The sequence below is a fragment of the Entelurus aequoreus genome, linkage group LG03 (assembly GCF_033978785.1).
Source record: "Entelurus aequoreus isolate RoL-2023_Sb linkage group LG03, RoL_Eaeq_v1.1, whole genome shotgun sequence".
NCBI classification, from domain to species: domain Eukaryota; kingdom Metazoa; phylum Chordata; class Actinopteri; order Syngnathiformes; family Syngnathidae; genus Entelurus; species Entelurus aequoreus.
The window spans coordinates 91,880,783-91,900,782 of NC_084733.1; the positions used below are offsets into that span (position 1 = coordinate 91,880,783).

General features: G+C 25.6%; 1 protein-coding gene across 3 annotated transcripts in view; it reads left to right on the forward strand.

Annotated features, from left to right (window-relative positions):
• LOC133647115 (SAM and SH3 domain-containing protein 1-like) overlaps positions 1-20,000 on the forward strand; it is a 91,802-nt gene that overhangs the window by 56,027 nt on the left and 15,775 nt on the right. For all 3 annotated transcript variants that reach the window (XM_062043238.1, XM_062043237.1, XM_062043239.1), the window contains exons 2-8: positions 2,419-2,550; positions 3,822-3,872; positions 9,793-9,830; positions 10,196-10,236; positions 10,353-10,421; positions 10,488-10,591; positions 16,044-16,118. In XM_062043238.1, coding sequence (XP_061899222.1) covers positions 2,419-2,550; positions 3,822-3,872; positions 9,793-9,830; positions 10,196-10,236; positions 10,353-10,421; positions 10,488-10,591; positions 16,044-16,118 — 510 coding nt within the window. The remainder of the gene's footprint in view (positions 1-2,418; positions 2,551-3,821; positions 3,873-9,792; positions 9,831-10,195; positions 10,237-10,352; positions 10,422-10,487; positions 10,592-16,043; positions 16,119-20,000) is intronic.

Below are 20,000 nucleotides of genomic sequence, written 5' to 3' on the forward strand. Positions count from 1 at the left end.
TTCTCGTAAAATTATTACTTTTTTATGTAAAAAGTTAGTTTTTAATGCAAAATGGTGACATTTGTCATATAAAATTCTGACTTTTATCACAATATTGCCCTTTTTTTTTTGTTCTTGTAAAATAGTGACATTTTTGAGTAAAATTATGACTTTTGTCATAATTTTGTTAAGTAAAATTCAGATTATTATTATAATATTGCCCAATTTTTTTTAGTTTTCTTTTAAAATTGTGACTTTTGTCGAGTAAAATGACGACTCTTTTCATAAAATTGCCAAACTTGAAAGCTTTTCTTGTAAAATTGTGACTGTTATTGAGTAAAATTCCAACTTTTATCATAATATTGCACAAATGTTCAGTTTTTTCTCGTAAAATTTGGACTTGCGTTGAGTAAAATGACGACTTTTATTATAAAACTGTCAAAATTCTAAGTTTTTCTTGTGAAATTGTGACCTTTTTCTTGTGAAATTCCAACTCATTTTTCACAACAAGCTTTTTTATATGTGCATAGTATGTATATATTATTAATGTTGTAAATACACTTCTTTATATATCTAGAAAGGCTGGTCCTAAAGAGGGAGTTTTCAAATTGACTGTGTGTCGCTTTTAAAAGTGCTCCCCCTCTGGTCAACATATGAAATAACAAGTGTGTGTAAAAAATTTAAATGCGCCTCCTTTGGCCAAAATTAATATATATATAGAGACATACTGTAATAACTTGTAGTAAATAATGAAGATTAAAAACCAATTACAAACAAAATCTCACAATGTGTCGACTTTTTTCTTATAAAAATTGGGAATAATTTCTCATATTCTTTCTGTTTCTGTAATATTGCAATATTTTCTCGTAAAATTATGACTTTTTAATGCAAAATGGTGACATTTGTCATATAAAATTCTGACTTTTATCACAATATTGCCCATTTTTTTGTTGTTCTTGTAAAATAGTGAAATTTTTTGAATAAAATGATGACTTTTGTCATCATTTTGTCAAGTAAAATTCCGATGATTATTATAATATTGCCAAAATTGTAAAGTTTTCTTAAAAAATTGTGACTTTTGTCGGGTTAAATTACGTCTTTTTTTATAAAATTTCCAAACTTTAAAGCTTTTCTTGTAAAATTGCGACTGTTATTGAGTAAAATTCCAATTTTTATCATAATATTGCACAAATGTTCTGGTTTTTCTCGTAAAATTTTGACTTGCGTTGAGTAAAATGACGACTTTTATTATAATACTGCCAACATTCTACGTTTTTCTTGTGAAATTCCAACTCATTTTTCACAACAAGCTTTTTTATATGTGCATAGTATGTATATATTATTAATGTTGTAAATACACTTCTTTATATATCTAGAAAGGCTGGTCCTGAAGAGGGATTTTTCAAATTGACTGTGTGTCGCTTTTAAAAGTGCTCCCCCTCTGGTCAACATATGAAATAACAAGTGTGTGTAAGAAATTGAAATGTGCCCCCTTTGGCCAAAATGAATTTAAAGAAATAAAATAAATATGTATATAGAGACATACTGTAATAACTTGTAGTAAATAATGAAGATTAAAAACCAATTACAAACAAAACAACAACAACAAAAAAATAATAATAATTCTCACAATGTGTTGATTTTTTTCTTATAAAATTGGGAACAATTTCTCATATTCTTTCTGTTTCTGTAATATTGCCATATTTACTCGTGAAATTATTACTTTTTTATGTAAAATTCCGACTTTTTAATGCAAAATGGTGACATTTGTCATATAAAATTCTGACTTTTATCACAATATTGCCCATTTCTTTTGTTGTCCTTGTAAAATAGTAAAATTTTTGAGTAAAATTATGACTTTTGTCATAATTTTGTCAAGTAAAATTCCGATGATTATTATAATATTGCCAAAATGTTAAAGTTTTCTTATAAAATTGTGACTTTTGTCGGGTTAAATTACGACTCTTTCCATAAAATTGCCAAACTTTAAAGCTTTTCTTGTAAAATTGCGACTGTTATTGAGTAAAATTCCAACTTTTATCATAATATTGCACAAATGTTCAGTTTGATGTTTGATGAAAGAAGACTTTTATTATAATAATGCCAACATTCTACATTTTTCTTGTGAATTGTGACCTTTTTCTTGTGAAATTCCAACTCACTTTTAACAACAAGCTTTTTTATATTTGCATAGTATGTATATATTATTAATTTTGGAAGGCATTTTTTGGAGGTCTCAAGTAGGTAATAAATACAAGAACGTGTGTGTGTGTGTGTGTGTTCTTGAATTCCTACCCTTCTTGAGACATCAAGAAGGAAAAGTAGCTTCCATGTGTGTGTGTGTGTGTGTGTGTGTGTGTGTGTGTGTGTGTGTGTGTGTGTGTGTGTGTGTGTGTGTGTTTGTGTGTGAGTCACATGTTCTCCCTGTGTGTCTTTCAGGACGGCTCGGTGGGGAACCTTGATGATCTGGCTCTGGAATATTCCGGCCATTACTCCACCTCCCTGGCTGAGGTGAGTGCGAGGATGGAGGAGCTGCGCAGACGGCGAGTGGTGCAGGAAGTTGCTGAGACGGTAAATAACCATGTCTCTCCTCTTCTGTCACTTTGACTCATGCTTCTGTCACTCTTCACACACTGGAGGGAGGGTAGAAATCCTCCAAAGTTAATTATGATGAATGATTATAATATTTTCTATGATTGCTTCAGCCGTCTTATTACATATTGTACTTTTATGTCTAATAATAGTCACTTTTTGGTGTCTGATTTAATTTCAACTTTTTTTTAAAAGTGATTTTGATGTAATGTGATTTTAATGGAATTTCAAAATTATTTAATTAAAAAATTAGGACTTGTTTTGAATCATGTTTTTTTAATTTATCAATATTTTTTTAATTTTTATATTAATGTAAAAAAATCTGAATTTTTATTTATTTTGTATTCATTCTTGTTTGTCAGTTGAATAAAAAAAGAATTGTTTTGAAATATTTGCTAAAAACCTGTTATTTTGTATCAATTTTCCTTTTTTAATTCATATTTTTAATTTCTCCTTTCTGCTTCTTTTCATTCTACAAAATGTTTACACAACTGTTTTCATGATTATAATATTTTCTGTTTTTGTTTCAGCTAGGGCTGCAACTAACGATTAATTTGATAATCGATTAATCTGTCGATTATTACTTCGATTAATAATCGGATAAAAGAGACAAACTACATTTCTATCCTATCCAGTATTTTATTGAAAAAAACCAGCATACTGGCACCATACTTATTTTGATTATTGTTTCTCAGCTGTTTGTAAATGTTGCAGTTTATAAATAAAAGTTTATTAAAAAAAGTAAAAATTTAAAAAATTAAAAATAAAAATTAATTAAAAAAAATTAAAAGTAAAAATTAATTAAAAAAATTAAAAATAAAAATTCATTTAAAAAAATTACAAATAAAAAATCTGCGCATAGCATAGATGCAACGAATCGATGACTAAATTAATCAGCAACTATTTTAATAATCGATTTTAATCGATTTAATCGATTAGTTGTTGCAGCCCTAGTTTCAGCCGTCTTCTAATATACTGTACTTTTATGTCTAATAATAGTCACTAATTTAATTTCAAAAATATTTAAAGTGTTTTTTTTATGTAATTTTTATATAATTCAAATACTATTTAATAATTTAAAAACAAGACTTGTTTTGTATCAAGTTTTTTTAATTATTATTAATTTATACAAATAAACTATAAACTATAAATCTTCCTGTCTGTTTACTTTTCTCACTTCCTGTCTTTTTACTTTCCTCACTTCCTGTCTTTTTACTTTTCTCACTTCCTGTCTTTTTACGTTCCTTCAGGCAAACCTTGACTCAGCGACCACATCAGTGCACCTGCGCTCTCACATCCAGGTGTGTGTGTCTCTTCCTCTTCCTCCTCCTCCTCCTCTTCTTCCTCCTCCTCCTCTTCTTCCTCCTGCTGCTCCACCTTCAGGGTTCTCCTAAAGTTTGGTCCCGGGGACCCAAAAAGGTCTTGGCCCTAAACAATGTTAAAAAGTATAAGTCATATATTTTTATTTATTTATTTAGAGTTAAATCTCTTAACTTCATGTCTGTCTGTCGATCTAAAGTTGTTATTTTTTCATATTTTATGCTCTTTTCTGCCAAAACACTGATTTTTGTGTCAAAAACACCAAATATGCAATATATTCCCCTACATTTTTTAAACTAATATTTGATGTGTAATGTCAGCCTTGAATAGATCAATAATTCATTACCACATTGGTTTTAAGAGCAATGACAGTATAAAAAAGAAAAAAATCCCACTAAAATTCTTGAGGATCCAAAAGGGTCCCACCCCTAAAATTGTTAAAAAATAAGTTGTAAATTTTGTTTTACTTTCAACACTTAAATTCCTAGATCAACTTCAGATGTATCCATTGATGATACGTTTTTGGTTTTTTTTAATGTTTTTTTAATGCTATATTCGTAAAAAAAAAAAAAAAAAAAAACGTTTTTAAGGGGAAAATCTGCATTATTTTTCCTCAAAAAGTTTCAAAGTGGAATATTCGATGTAAAGTAATTGGAGCCTTAATTGATTTTAATTCATAATATTTTTGAGCAATGACATTTTCTTTAAAAAAAATCCCACTAAAATTCTTGAGGATCCAAGAGGGTCCCACCCTTAAAATTGTTAAAAATAAGTCGTACATTTTTTTTTTACTTTCAACACTTACATTTCTAGATCAACTTCAGATCTATCTGTTGATTATAATTTTTTTAAATGTTTTTTTTGCCATTTTCATCAAAAAAAAAAAAAAAAAGTTTTTAAGGGGAAAATCTACGGAGCCCCCAAAGGGACATGGGGGAATTTTTTTTTAAATATTTATTTATTTATTTATTTTTTTTAATGTAGACATGTATCGAGAAAGTTTCTCGTGCGCACGAGAAACTTTTTATAAAGTTATAAAAAAAAAATAATAATAATTTAATTATTTTTATTTTTTTTAAACATGTATCTCGTGCGCACGAAAAAGTATTTATAAAGTTATTTAAAAAAATAAAAAAATTTAATATATATATTTTTTTTAGGCATGATTTTTGATAATATTTTTGAGCAATGACATTTTCTTTAAAAAAAATCCCACTAAAATTCTTGAGGATCCAAGAGGGTCCCACCCGTAAAATTGTTAAAAATAAGTCGTACATTCTTTTTAAACTTTCCACACTTACATTTCTAGATCAACTTCAGATCTATCCGTTGATTATAAACTTTTTTTTTTTTTTTTTATGTTTTTTTTTGCCATATTCGTCAAAAAAAAAAAAAAAAAAAAGTTTTTAAGGGGAAAATCTACAGAGCCCCCAAAGAGACATTGGGGAATTTTTTTTAAATATATACATATATATATATATTTTTTTAATTTAGACATGTATCTCGTGCGCACGAGAAAGTTTCTCGTGCGCACGAGAAACTTTTTATAAAGTTATAAAAAAAAAAAAATAATAATTTAATTATTTTTATTTTTTTTAAACATGTATCTCGTGTGCACGAAAAAGTATTTATAAAGTTATTTAAAAAAATAAAAAAATGTAATATATATATATTTTTTTAGGCATGTATCCCGTGCGCACAAGAAACGATCTCGTGCGCACGAGAAAGTGTCTAAAAAAAAAATGAAAAAACTTATAATTTTTTTTTATTTTTGTATTTTTTTTTAGACATGTATCTCGTGCACACGAGGGGCTCCGCATTATTTTGTCTCAAAAAAGTTTCAAAGTGGAATATTTAAAGTCAAGTAATTGGAGCCTTAATTGATTTTAATTCATAATATTTTTGAGCAATGACATTTTCTTTGAAAAAAATCCCACTAAAATTCTCGAGGATCCAAGAGGGTCCCACCCGTAAAATTGTTAAAAATAAGTCATACATTTTTTTTTAACTTTCAACACTTACATTTCTAGATCAACTTCAGATCTATCCGTTGATTATACATTTTTTTTAGTTTTTTTTGTGGGTTTTTTTAATGCCATATTTGTCCAAAAAAAAAAAAAAAAAAAAAAGTTTTTAAGGGGAAAATCTAAAGGGACATGGGGGAATTTTTTTTAAAATTATTATTATTTTTTTTTTTTTTAAATTTAGACATGTATCTCGTGCGCACGAGAAAGTTTCTCGTGCGCACGAGATACATGTCTAAATTTTGAAAAATAAATAAAAAAACTTTTTATAAAGTTATAAAAAAAAAAATAATAATTTAATTTTTTTTTTAAACATGTATCTCGTGCACACGAAAAACTATTTATAAAGTTATTAAAAAAGATAAAAAAATGTAATAATTTTAAAAAAAATTTTTTAGACATGTATCTCGTGCGCACGAGAAAGTGTCTAAAAAAATTTTTTTTTTTTTTTTTTAAATTGTTAAAAAATAAGTTGTAAATTTTTTTTTAAACTTTCAACTCAATTTATAGATCAATATCAGAAAACACATTTTATTTATTTATCTATTTATTTTTAAGTTTTTTTTTTTATGCCATATTCGTTTAAAAAAAAAAAACTAAAAAAAAAGTTTTTGAGGAAAAATAATGCATAACGTTTTATTTTTTATTTTTTTTATTTTTTCAAAGTGGAATATTTGATCTCAAGTAATTGGAGCCTTAATTGATTTTAAATTATACAATTTTTGAGCAATGACAATTTCTTTAAAAAGTCTTTAAAACACTTTTTTTTTTTACTTTCGACATTTAAATCTCGAGATCAACTTCAGATATATCCGTTAATTATACGTTTTTATTATTGTTTTCATGTTGTTTTATGCCCCTTTTGTCCAAGAAAACTTAGTTTTTTATATGGCAAAAACACAAATGATGCAATATTTTCTCCCAAGAATATTTCAAAGTGGAATATTTAATGTGAAGTAATGTGAGCCTCGAACAGATCAATAATTCATAACAACATTGGTTTTAAGAGCAATGACAGTTTAAAATAAAAAAAAATCCCACTAAAATTCTTGAGGATCCAAAAGGGTCCCACCTGTAAAATTGTTAAAAAATAAGTCGTATATTTTTGTAGATCAACTTCAGATTATACATTTTATTTATTTTTAAAAAAAAAGTTTTTTATGCCACCATATTCGTCAAAAAAATAAAATAAATACATTTTTAAATTACGTTTTTGAGGGAAAATAATGCATATTTTCCCTCTAAACGTTTTTTATTTAATTTTTCTTTCAAAGACTTTCAAAGTGGAATATTTGATGTCAAATAATTGGAGCCTTAATTGATTTTAATTCATAGTGTTTTTGAGCAATGACAGTTTCTTTAAAAAATCCCACTAAAATTCTTGGGGATCCAAAAATGTCCCACCCCTAAAATGGTTAAAAATAAGTTGTACTTTTTTTTTTTTTTACTTTCAACACTTAAACTTATATATCAACTTCAGATCCATCTGTTGATTATAAGTTTTTGTTTTTCTTTGTTTATTTATGCCATATGTGTAAAAAAAAAAACCACACCAAAAAACCAACAACTTTTTTCAGGGAAAATAAGGCATATTTTCCCTGAAAAAAGTTTCAAAGTGGAATATTCGATGTAAAGTAATTGGAGCCTTAATGGATTTTAATTCATAATATTTTTGAGCAATGACATTTTCTTTAAAAAAAAATCCCACTAAAATTCTTGAGGATCCAAGAGGGTCCCACCCGTAAAATTGTTAAAAATAAGTCATAATTTTTAAAAAAAACTATCAACACTTACATTTCTAGATCAACTTCAGATCTATCCGTTGATTATACTTTTTTTTTTGTTTTTTTTATGGGTTTTTTTATGCTATATTTGTCCAAAAAAAAAAAAAAAAAAAAAAAAAGTTTTTAAGGGGAAAATCTACAGAGCCCCCAAAGGGACATGGGGGATTTTTAATTTTTTTATTTTAAATTTAGACATGTATCTCGTGCGCACGAGAAAGTTTCTCGTGCGCACAAGATACATGTCTAAATTTTAAAAAAATAAATAAAAAAACTTTTTATAAAGTTATAAAAAATAAAAAAATTTAAAAAATTTTTTTTAAACATGTATCTCGTGCGCACGAAAAACTATTTATAAAGGTATTAAAAAAAATAAAAACATTTAATAATTTTTTAAAATTTTTTCTAGACATGTATCTCGTGCGCACGAGAAAGTGTCTAAAATTTTTTTTTTTTTTTTAATTGTTAAAAAATAAGTTGTACATTTTTTTTAAACTATCAACTCAATTTATAGATCAATATCAGATTATACATTTTATTTATTTATTATTTTATTTTTAAAGTTTTTTTTATATGCCATATTCGTTAATAAAAAAAAAAAACTAAAAAAAAAAGTTTTTGAGGGAAAATAATGCATAACGTTTTATTTTTTATTTTTTTATTTTTCCAAAGTGGAATATTTGATGTCAAGTAATTGGAGCCTTAATTGATTTTACATTATAAAATTTTTGAGCAATGACAATTTCTTAAAAAAGTCTTTAAAACACTTTTTTTTTTTTACTTTCTACATTTAAATCTCGAGATCAACTTCAGATATATCCCTTAATTATACGTTTTTATTATTGTTTTCATGTTTGTTTTTTGCCCCTTTTTGTCCAAGAAAACTTAGTTTTTTATATGGCAAAAACACAAATGATGCAATATTTTCTCCCAAGAATATTTCAAAGTGGAATATTTGACAAGATCAATAATTCATAACAACATTAATTTAGATTATTTTTTAAACAATGACAGTTTTAAAGGCCTACTGAAATGATTTTTTAAAATTTAAACGGGGATAGCAGATCCATTCTATGTGTCATACTTGATCATTTCGCGATATTGCCACGACAATACATCGGCGAAATGCTTTAGCTACGAGCTAACATGATAGCATCGTGCTTTAACTGCATATAGAAACAAAAGAAATAAACCCCTGACTGGAAGTACAGATAGAAAATCAACAATACTATTAAACCGTGGACATGTAAATACACGGTTAATGCTTTCCAGGCTGGCGAAGGTTAACAATGCTGTGCTAACGACGCCATTGAAGCTAACTTAGCAACCGGACCGCACAGAGCTATGCTAAAAACATTAGCTCTCCACCTACGCCAGCCAGCCCTCATCTACTCATCAACACCCGTGCTCACCTGCGTTCCAGCGATCGGCAGAAGGACGATGGACTTCACCCGATGCGTTTGGCGGCCCGGAGACGTAGGAAGTCAAGGTGAGGTCGGCGGCTAGCGCTCCAACAAAGTCCTCCTGGTTGTGTTGCTGTAGTCCGCTGCTAATACACCGATCCCACCTACAACTGTCTTCTTTGCAGCCTTCATTGTTCATTAAACAAATTGCAAAAGATGTCCAGAATACTGTGGAATTATGAAATGAAAACAGAGCTTTTTGTATAGGATTCTACGGGGTACCATAACTTCCGTTACTCTGACTTCGTCACGCGCATACGTCATCATACCGCGACGGGAAATTTAAAATGTCACTTTATAAGTTAACCCGGCCGTATTGGCATGTGTTGCAATGTTAAGATTTCATCATTGATATATAAACTATCAGACTGCGTGGTCGCTAGTAGTGGCTTTCAGTAGGCCTTTAATTAAAGAAAAAAATGCCACTTTTTCTTCTTACATTTGACCTCTTTGCTCTTTTATTGCACTTTTTTAATGTTTGTTTGTTTTTTTGCTGATAGTATTTTTAGAATGTGCCGCAGACTGTTAAAAAAAATGAGTCGTGGGCTGCAAATTGCCCTCGGGCTGAACTTTGGACAGGATTTTTTTATTATAATTTTTTTTCTATAAACTTCCCAATTTTTTTCTTCCCAGGAATCCCTCGGACTGTGCACGCCGGACACGGACAGGAAGTGAGGCATCCTTGTATACTTCCTGGTGTCCTCCTCACACGTGTGTGTGTGTGTGTGTGTCACCCCCAACTTCCTGCCATTGTTGTCTTTAAAGAATGTTGTGATGACTCTTAGAATGTTGTAATGACTCAAATAATGTTGTAATGACTCACCGCCAAAGACTGGAACACATCAGGTCATTAAAACTTGTGATTGGTGGCCAATGTTCACTATCTCACTGCTCATGGGACACTATCACTTTACTGTAATGTATATATATATATATATATATATATATATATATATATATATATATATATATATATATATATATATATATATATATATATATAAGAAGCCATGTTTATTGTGATTATTTTCCATAGGTTGCACAAGGTCAAGTGTGAGAGTGACTCAGCATCAGCAGGTACGTCCGCATGCGTCCTTTTCTCTTCTTTCACATCCTTCCAGTCTTTTCTTCTTTCCCCACCATCTCCATCCATCCATTTTCTACCGCTTGTCCCCTTCCCCCCACCACGGCAGGAAAATGGAAGTCCTTCTGGCCGAGTGTGCGGAGGTCCCAGAGAGGAGCCACGCCGCACATCTCCAAGGGTGACGTCATACATGTGACACGTGTGTCCCCCCACCTGCTGCTCACTTCCTTCCTGCACCTGCCAGGTGACTTCCTTGCCAGCGAGATCACTATGAGCGACGAGGAGCGCATCCAGCTGATGATGATGGTGAAGGAGAACATGATCTCCATAGAGGAAGCCCTGGCAAGGGTAAGAATGCATTAATAAGAATGATTATAATATTTTATATTATTGATTCAGCTGCCCTATATTATACTGTACTTTTATTTCAAATAATACTAATTTTTTTGTATCAAATTTAATTTATACTCTGAAGTAATTATATCGGGATTTTATTCAAATTTCCAAATTATTTCATTGAAAAAGTCCTCTATTTTGTATCAAGTTTTGTACATTTTTATTTCCGTTTCCCCTTTTAATTTTCATATTACTGCAAAAACGAATAAAAACTTGTTTTATTTTGTATCCGTTTTTTTTCCTCTTTTGGATATAATGTGAGTTGTTTAGAAATGTTTGTATCAAGTTTTTTATTTATTTCTATTTTTAATTTCCCCTTCTTTAAATTTTATTTTCAATATTAATGTAAAAATAATTACAAATGTGTAAATGACATTAAAAGCTGATGCCATTAATTTTTCTATTTGAAAAATATTAATTATTTATTAAAATTATTAAAATATTATTAAAATGACCAATTAATTTGAATTAAGAAATAATGTCATTTTTTAATGAAAATCTGTCATTTTGTATCAAGTTTTTATTTATTTATATTTTTTATTTCTTCTTTCCCCTTCTTTTCATTTTATTTTTAATAATAATGTAAAAATAATGACAAATTACATTTAAAACTGCCTTTTTTTTATTTATTTGAAAAATCTTTTTTTGATACTTGATGAAGACTTACTTTGTAAAAAAATATTTTAAAACAATATGAATTACTTTGTCTATACAGAAATTGAAAAAAATACATCAAAAATTTTATTTTTGTATTTTAATTTTATTAAAATTACCAATTAATTTGAATTAAGAAATATTGTCTCATAGTAATATTGTTAATAGATAGGATTTCAAAAATATTTAAATGAAAAAGGCCTCTTTATTTTGTATCAAGTTTTTTTAATTACATTTTTATTTCCCTTTTCCCCTTTAATTTTAATTTTACTGCAAAAACTAATAAAAATGTGTTTTATTTTGTATCCATTTGTATTTTTCTCGTTTGAATATGATGTGAATTGTTTTGAATTTTTTGACGACCTGTTATTTTGTGTCAAGTTTTGTATTTATTTATATTTTTCATTTCTCCTTTTCATTTTATTTTCAATATTAACGTAAAAATAATTACAAATGTGGAAAATACTTTAACAACTGATGACATTTATTTTTTTTATTAAAAAAACATTTTTTATTACTTGATGACAACTTACTTTGTATAAAAAATGTTATTGATGCAATATGAATTACATTTTCTATACTATACAGAAATGGAAATAATACATCAAACATTTAATTTTTTTATTTTTATTTTATTAAAATTACCAATTAATTTTAATTAAGAAATATTGTCTCATTGTAATACTGTTAGTAGATATAATTTCAAAATTATTTAATTGAAAAAAGGCCTCTATTTTGTATCAAGTTTTTAAAATGAAGTTACATTTTTATTTCCGTTTCCCCTTTTAATTTTCATATTACTGCAAAAACTAATAAAAACATGTTTTATTTTGCATGCATTTATTGGTTTTCATTTCAATATAATGTGAATTTTTATTTTTTATTTTTATGAAAACCTGTCATTTTTTATCAATTTTTTTTTATTATTCTTTCCCCTTCTTTTAATTTTATTTTCAATATTAATGTAAAAATGATTACAAATTACATTTAAAACTGACATTTATTTTTTTATTTAAAAAATATTTTTTTAATACTTGATGAAAACTTATTTTGTATAAAAAATGTTTTGATACAATATGAATACATTTTGTATACATATATTTATACATATATATTTTTTATTTCCTATACTAAAATACGTCCAAAATTTTTTTTTATTTTTTATTTTATTAAAATGACCAATTAATTTGAATTAAGAAATATTGTCTCATAGTAATACTGTTAGTAGATAACATTTCATAATTATTTAATTGAAAAAAGGCCTTTATTTTGTATCACGTTTTGTAAATTAAGTTACATTTTTAATTCCGTTTCCTCTTTTAATTTTCATATTACTGCAAAAACTAATAAAAACATGTTTTATTTTGTATCCATTTATTGGTTTTCGTTTAAATATAATGTGAATTGTTTGGATTTTTTAAATGAAAACCTGTTATTTTGTATCAAGTTTTTATTTATTAATATTTTTAATTTCTTCTTTCCCCTTCTTTTAATTTATTTGTAATATTAATGTAAAAATAATTACAAATTACATTTAAAACCGACATTTATTTTTTTTATTTGAAAAATCTTTTTTTAATACTTGATGAAAACTTACTTTGTATAAAAAAAATGTTTTGATACAATATGAAGTACATTTTTATACTATACAGAAATGGAAAAAATACATCAAATGTAATTGTTTTATTTTCATTAAAATGACCAATTAATTTGAATTAAGAAATATTGTCTCATTGTAATACTGTTAGTAGTTAAAATGTCCAAATTATTTAATTGAAAAAAGGCCTCTATTTTGTGTCATGTTTTTAAAATTAAGTTAAATTCTTTATTCCAATTTCCCCTTTTAATTTTCATAATACTGCAAAAACTAGTAAAAACTTGTTTTATTTTGCATCCATTTAGTGGTTTTCGTTTGAAAATTATGTGAATTGTTTAGATTTTTTTGATGAAAACCTGTCATTTTGTATCAAGTTTTCATTCATTTATATTTTTGATTTCTTCTTTTCACTTTATTTTCAATGGTAATGTATAAAATAATTACCAAATTACATTTAAAACTAACATACATTTTTTTTTGGAAAAATATTTTTTTAATACTTGATGAAAACTTATTTTGTATAGAAAATGTTTTGATACAATATGAATTACATTTTTATACTATACAGAAATGGAAAAAATACATCAAACTTAATTTTTTTATTTTCATTACAATTACCAATTAATTTGAATTAAGAAATATTGTCTCATAGTAATACTGTTAGTAGATAAAATGTCCAAATTATTTAATTGAAAAAATGCCTCTATTTTGTATCACGTTTTTAAAATTAAGTTAAATTCTTTATTTCAATTTCCCCTTTTAATTTTCATAATACTGCAAAAACTAGTAAAAACTTGTTTTATTTTGCATCCATTTAGTGGTTTTCGTCTGAAAATTATGTGAATTGTTTAGATTTTTTTGATGAAAACCTGTCATTTTGTATCAAGTTTTTATTCATTTATATTTTTGATTTCTTCTTTTCACTTTATTTTCAATGATAATGTATAAAATAATTACCAAATTACATTTAAAACTGACACTTTATTTTTTTATTTTTTTTTAATACTTGATAAAAACTTATTTTGTATAGAAAATGTTTTATACAATACAGAAATGGAAAAAATACATCAAGCGTAATTGTTTTATTTTCATTACAATTACCAATTAATTTGAATTAAGAAATGTTGTTAAAAAAAACGTGTTTTATTTTGTATATTGAATATAATGTAAATTTTTTAGATTTAAAAAAAAAAGGAAAACCTGTTATTTTGTATAAAGTTTGTATTTTTTTTTAATACAAAAATGGAAAAAATACATGAAGTTTCTTTTATTTATTTTTTATTAAAATCACCAATTAATTTGAATTAAGAAATATTGTTAAAAAAAACGTGTTTTATTTTGTATATTGAATATAATGTACATTTTTTAGATTTAAAAAAAAATGAAAACCTGTTATTTTGTATAAAGTTTGTATTTTTTTAAATACAAAAATGGAAAAAAATACATGAAGTTTCTTTTATTTATTTTTTATTAAAATGACCAATTAATTTTAATTAAGAAATATTGTTTTAAAAAAACGTGTTTTATTTTGTATCCATTTATTGGTTTTCGTTTGAATATAGTGTACAATTTTTAGATTAAAAAAAAACAATTAAAACCTGTTATTTTGTCTCAAATTTTTATTCTTTTTAAATTCAAAAATGGAAAAAAATACATGAAGTTTCTTTTATTTATTTTTTATTAAAATCACCAATTAATTTGAATTAAGAAATATTGTTTAAAAAAACGTGTTTTATTTTGTATCCATTTATTGGTTTTCGTTTGAATATAGTGTACATTTTTTAGATTTAAAAAAAAAATGAAAACCTGTTATTTTGTCTCAAATTTTTATTTTTTTTAAATACAAAAATGGAAAAAAATACATGAAGTTTCTTTTATTTATTTTTTATTAAAATCACCAATTAATTTGAATTAAGAAATATTGTTAAAAAAAAAACGTGTTTTATTTTGTATCCATTTATTGGTTTTCGTTTGAATATAGTGTACAATTTTTAGATTTAAAAAAAAAATTAAAACCTGTTATTTTGTCTCAAATTTTTATTTTTTTTAAATACAAAAATCGAAAAAATACATGAAGTTTCTTTTATTTATTTTTTATTAAAATGACCAATTAATTTGAATTAAGAAATATTGTTAAAAAAAACGTGTTTTATTTTGTATCCATTTATTGGTTTTCGTTTGAATATAGTGTACAATTTTTAGATTAAAAAAAAAAAGAAAACCTGTTATTTTGTAACAAGTTTTTATTTTTTTTAAATACAAAAATGGAAAAAATACATGAAGTTTCTTTTATTTATTTTTTATTAAAATGATCAATTAATTTGAATTAACAAATATTGTTAAAAAAAAACGTGTTTTATTTTGTATCCATTTATTGGTTTTCGTTTGAATATACTGTACAATTTTTAGATTTAAAAAAAAAATTAAAACCTGTTATTTTGTCTCAAATTTTTATTTTTTTTAAATACAAAAATGGAAAAAAATACATGAAGTTTCTTTAATTTATTTTTTATTAAAATCACCAATTAATTTGAATTAAGAAATATTGTTAAAAAAAACGTGTTTTATTTTGTATCCATTAATTGGTTTTCGTTTGAATATAGTGTACATTTTTTAGATTTAAAAAAAAAAAGAAAACCTGTTATTTTGTATCAAGTTTTTATTTTTTTTAAATACAAAAATGGAAAAAATACATGAAGTTTCTTTTATTTATTTTTTATTAAAATTACCAATTAATTTGAATTAACAAATATTGTTTAAAAAAAACGTGTTTTATTTTGTATCCATTTATTGGTTTTCGTTTGAATATAGTGTACAATTTTTAGATTTAAAAAAAAAATGAAAACCTGTTATTTTGTCTCAATTTTTTATTTTTTTTAAATACAAAAATGGAAAAAATACATGAAGTTTATTTTATTTATTTTTTATTAAAATCACCAATTAATTTGAATTAAGAAATATTCTTTCATAGTAATACTGTTAGTACATAGACATAAGAAATAATTTGATGATAAATTGATCATTAAAAATGTGGAATTGATTGTTGGCTTAGTGCACTACTTGCTGCCACCAGCAGAGGCGCTATTGAGTCAACTAAATAAAATACGTTGTATATTTATCCATGCAATAATTGTTTGCTGTGTGTGTGTGCAGCTGAAGGAGTTTGAGGTACAGAACAAGCAGACGTGCAGGTCGGAACCCACCGAGTGCACGCAGACCTCCGACAAGGTGAGTCCTTGTAGTGTTGATGCGGCTGGAACCTGCCTCTGTCCCTGCAGTGAACCCGCCCCCCCCCTCCCCCCTAAAGCCCCTCAGCTCTCCCCACTGCTGCACTTCTATTGAGTGCAGTCAAAGCGCTCATTGTCCTCAACGTGGATTCAGCCTTTTATGCAATTAGTGCTGAGCTTTCATCTTCATTTTTATTGTTTACATTTGACGCTGCCACTATTTGTCACAATATCGCACCTAACGTCACATAATGTAGAAATATTAGCACGCTGCTAAAGTTCAGTGTCGTCGTCGATCCCCCAGGCGGTACTGCATCAAAAAGCGACATAAATGTGTAAAGGATATTACCACATGGGCTCAGGGACACTTCAGAAAACCACTGTCAGTAACTACAGTTGGTCGCTACATCTGTAAGTGCAAGTTAAAACTCTACTATGCAAAGCCACAGTCATTTATCAACAACACCCGGAAACGCCGACGGCTTCGCCGGGCCCGAGCTCCTCTAAGATGGACTGATGCAAAGTGGAAAAGTGTTCTGTGGTCTGGCGAGTCCACATTTCAAATTGTTTTCGGAAACTCCGGGCCAAAGAGGAAAAGAACCATCCGGACTGTTCTAGGGTGAAAGTGTAAAAGGCAGCATGTGTGATGGTATGGGGGTGTATTAGTGGCCAAGACATGGGTAACTTACACATCTGTGAAGGCACCATTAATGCTGAAAGGTACAAACCCCGTTTCCATATGAGTTGGGAAATTGTGTTAGATGTAAATATAAACGGAATACAATGATTTGCAAATCATTGTAGGCCTTTTTTTTTCGATTAAATAATTTTGAAATTATATCTACTAACAGTATTACAATGAGACAATATTTGTTAATTCAAATTAATTGGCAATTTTAATAAAATAAAAACAAAAGAATAACATTTTGGATGTATTTTTTTAAATTTCTGTATAGTAGACAAAGTAATTCATATTGTATCAAAACATTTTTATACAAAGTAAGTCTTCATCAAGTATTAAAAAAAGATTTTTCAAATAAATAAATAAAAAGTTAGATTTAAATGTAATTTGTAATTATTTTTTACATTATTATTAAAAAATAAGATGAAAAGAAGGGGAAAGAAGAAATATAAATGAATAAAAACTTGATACAAAATGACAGGTTTTCATTAAAAAATGACAATATTTCTTAATTCAAATTAATAGGTAATTTTAATATTTTAATAAATAATAAATATTTTTCAAATAAAAAAATTAATGGCATCAGCTTTTAATGTCATTTCCACATTTGTAATTATTTTTACATTAATATTTAAAATAAAATGAAAAGAAGGGGAAACTAAAAATACGGAATACAATGATTTGCAAATCATTGTAGGCCTTTTTTTCAATTAAATAATTTTGAAATTATATCTACTAACAGTATTAGAATGAGACAATATTTGTTCATTCAAATTAATTGGTAATTTTAATAAAATAAAAACAAAAAAATAACATTTTGGATGTATTTTTTTAAAAATTTCTGTATAGTAGACAAAGTCATTCATATTGTATCAAAACATTTTTATACAAAGTAAGTCTTCATCAAGTATTAAAAAAAGATTTTTCAAACAAATAAAAAAAAGGTAGATTTAAATGGAATTTGTCATTATTTTTTACATTATTATTAAAAATAAAATGAAAAGAAGGGGAAAGAAGAAATACAAAATACGAATAAATAAAAACTTGATACAAAATGACAGGTTTTCATTAAAAAATGACAATATTTCTTAATTCAAATTAATAGGTAATTTTAATATTTTAATAAATAATAAATATTTTTCAAATAAAAAAAATTAATGGCATTTCCACATTTGTAATTATTTTTACATTAATATTGAAAATAAAATGAAAAGAAGGGGAAACTAAAAATACGGAATACAATGATTTGCAAATCATTGTATTCCGTTTATATTTACATCCAACACAATTTCCCAACTCATATGGAAACGGGGTTTGTACATACAGCTTTTGGAGCAACATATGTTGCCATCCAAGCAACGTTATCATGGACGCCCCTGCTTATTTCAGCGAGACGATGCCCAGCCACGTGTTACAACGGCGTGGCTTCGACTGTTGAACAACTTAAGCTGTACATCAAGCAAAATATTTTTCAAATAAATAAAAAAAAGTTAGATTTAAATGTAATTTGTAATTATTTTTTAACATTATTATGAAAAATAAAATGAAAAGAAGGGGAAAGAAGAAATACAAAATATAAATGAATAAAAACTTGATACAAAATGACAGGTTTTCATTAAAAAATGACAATATTTCTTTATTCAAATTAATAGGTAATTTTAATATTTTAATAAATAATAAATATTTTTCAAATAAAAAAAATTAATGGCATCAGCTTTTAATGTCATTTCCACATTTGTAATTATTTTTACATTAATATTGAAAATAAAATGAAAAGAAGGGGAAACTAAAAATACGGAATACAATGATTTGCAAATCATTGTAGGCCTTTTTTTCAATTAAATAATTTTGAAATTATATCTACTAACAGTATTACAATGAGACAATATTTGTTCATTCAAATTAATTGGTAATTTTAATAAAATAAAAACAAAAAAATAACATTTTTGATGTATTTTTTTTTTAATTTCTGTATAGTAGACAAAGTAATTCATATTGTATCAAAACATTTTTATACAAAGTAAGTCTTCATCAAGTATTAAAAAAAGATTTTTCAAACAAATAAAAAAAAGGTAGATTTAAATGTAATTTGTCATTATTTTCTACATTATTATTAAAAATAAAATGAAAAGAAGGGGAAAGAAGAAATATAAATAAATAAAAACTTGATACAAAATGACAGGTTTTCATTAAAAAATGACAATATCTTTTAATTCAAATGAATAGGTAATTTTAATATTTTAATAAATAATAAATATTTTTCAAATAAAAAAATTAATGGCATCAGCTTTTAATGTCATTTCCACATTTGTAATTATTTTTACATTAATATTGAAAATAAAATGAAAAGAAGGGGAAATTAAAAATACGGAATACAATGATTTGCAAATCATTGTAGGCCTTTTTTTTCAATTAAATAATTTTGAAATTATATCTACTAACAGTATTAGAATGAGACAATATTTGTTCATTCAAATTAATTGGTAATTTTAATAAAATAAAAACAAAAAAATAACATTTTTTATGTATTTTTTTTTAAATTTCTGTATAGTAGACAAAGTCATTCATATTGTATCAAAACATTTTTATACAAAGTAAGTCTTCATCAAGTATTAAAAAAAAGATTTTTCAAACAAATAAAAAAAAAGTTAGATTTAAATGTAATTTGTAATTATTTTTTACATTATTATTAAAAAATAAAATGAAAAGAAGGGGAAAGAAGAAATATAAATAAATAAAAACTTGATACAAAATGACAGGTTTTCATTAAAAAAAATGACAATATTTCTTAATTCAAATTAATAGGTAGTTTTAATATTTTAATAAATAATAAATATTTTTCAAATAAAAAAATTTAATGGCATTAGCTTTTAATGTCATTTCCACATTTGTAATTATTTTTACATTAATATTGAAAATAAAATGAAAAGAAGGGGAAATTAAAAATACGGAATACAATGATTTGCAAATCATTGTAGGCCTTTTTTTTTAATTAAATCATTTTGAAATTATATCTACTAACAGTATTACAATGAGACAATATTTGTTCATTCAAATTAATTGGTAATTTTAATAAAATAAAAACCAAAAAATAACATTTTTGATGTATTTTTTTTAAAATTTCTGTATAGTAGACAAAGTAATTCATATTGTATCAAAACATTTTTATACAAAGTAAGTCTTCATCAAGTATTAAAAAAA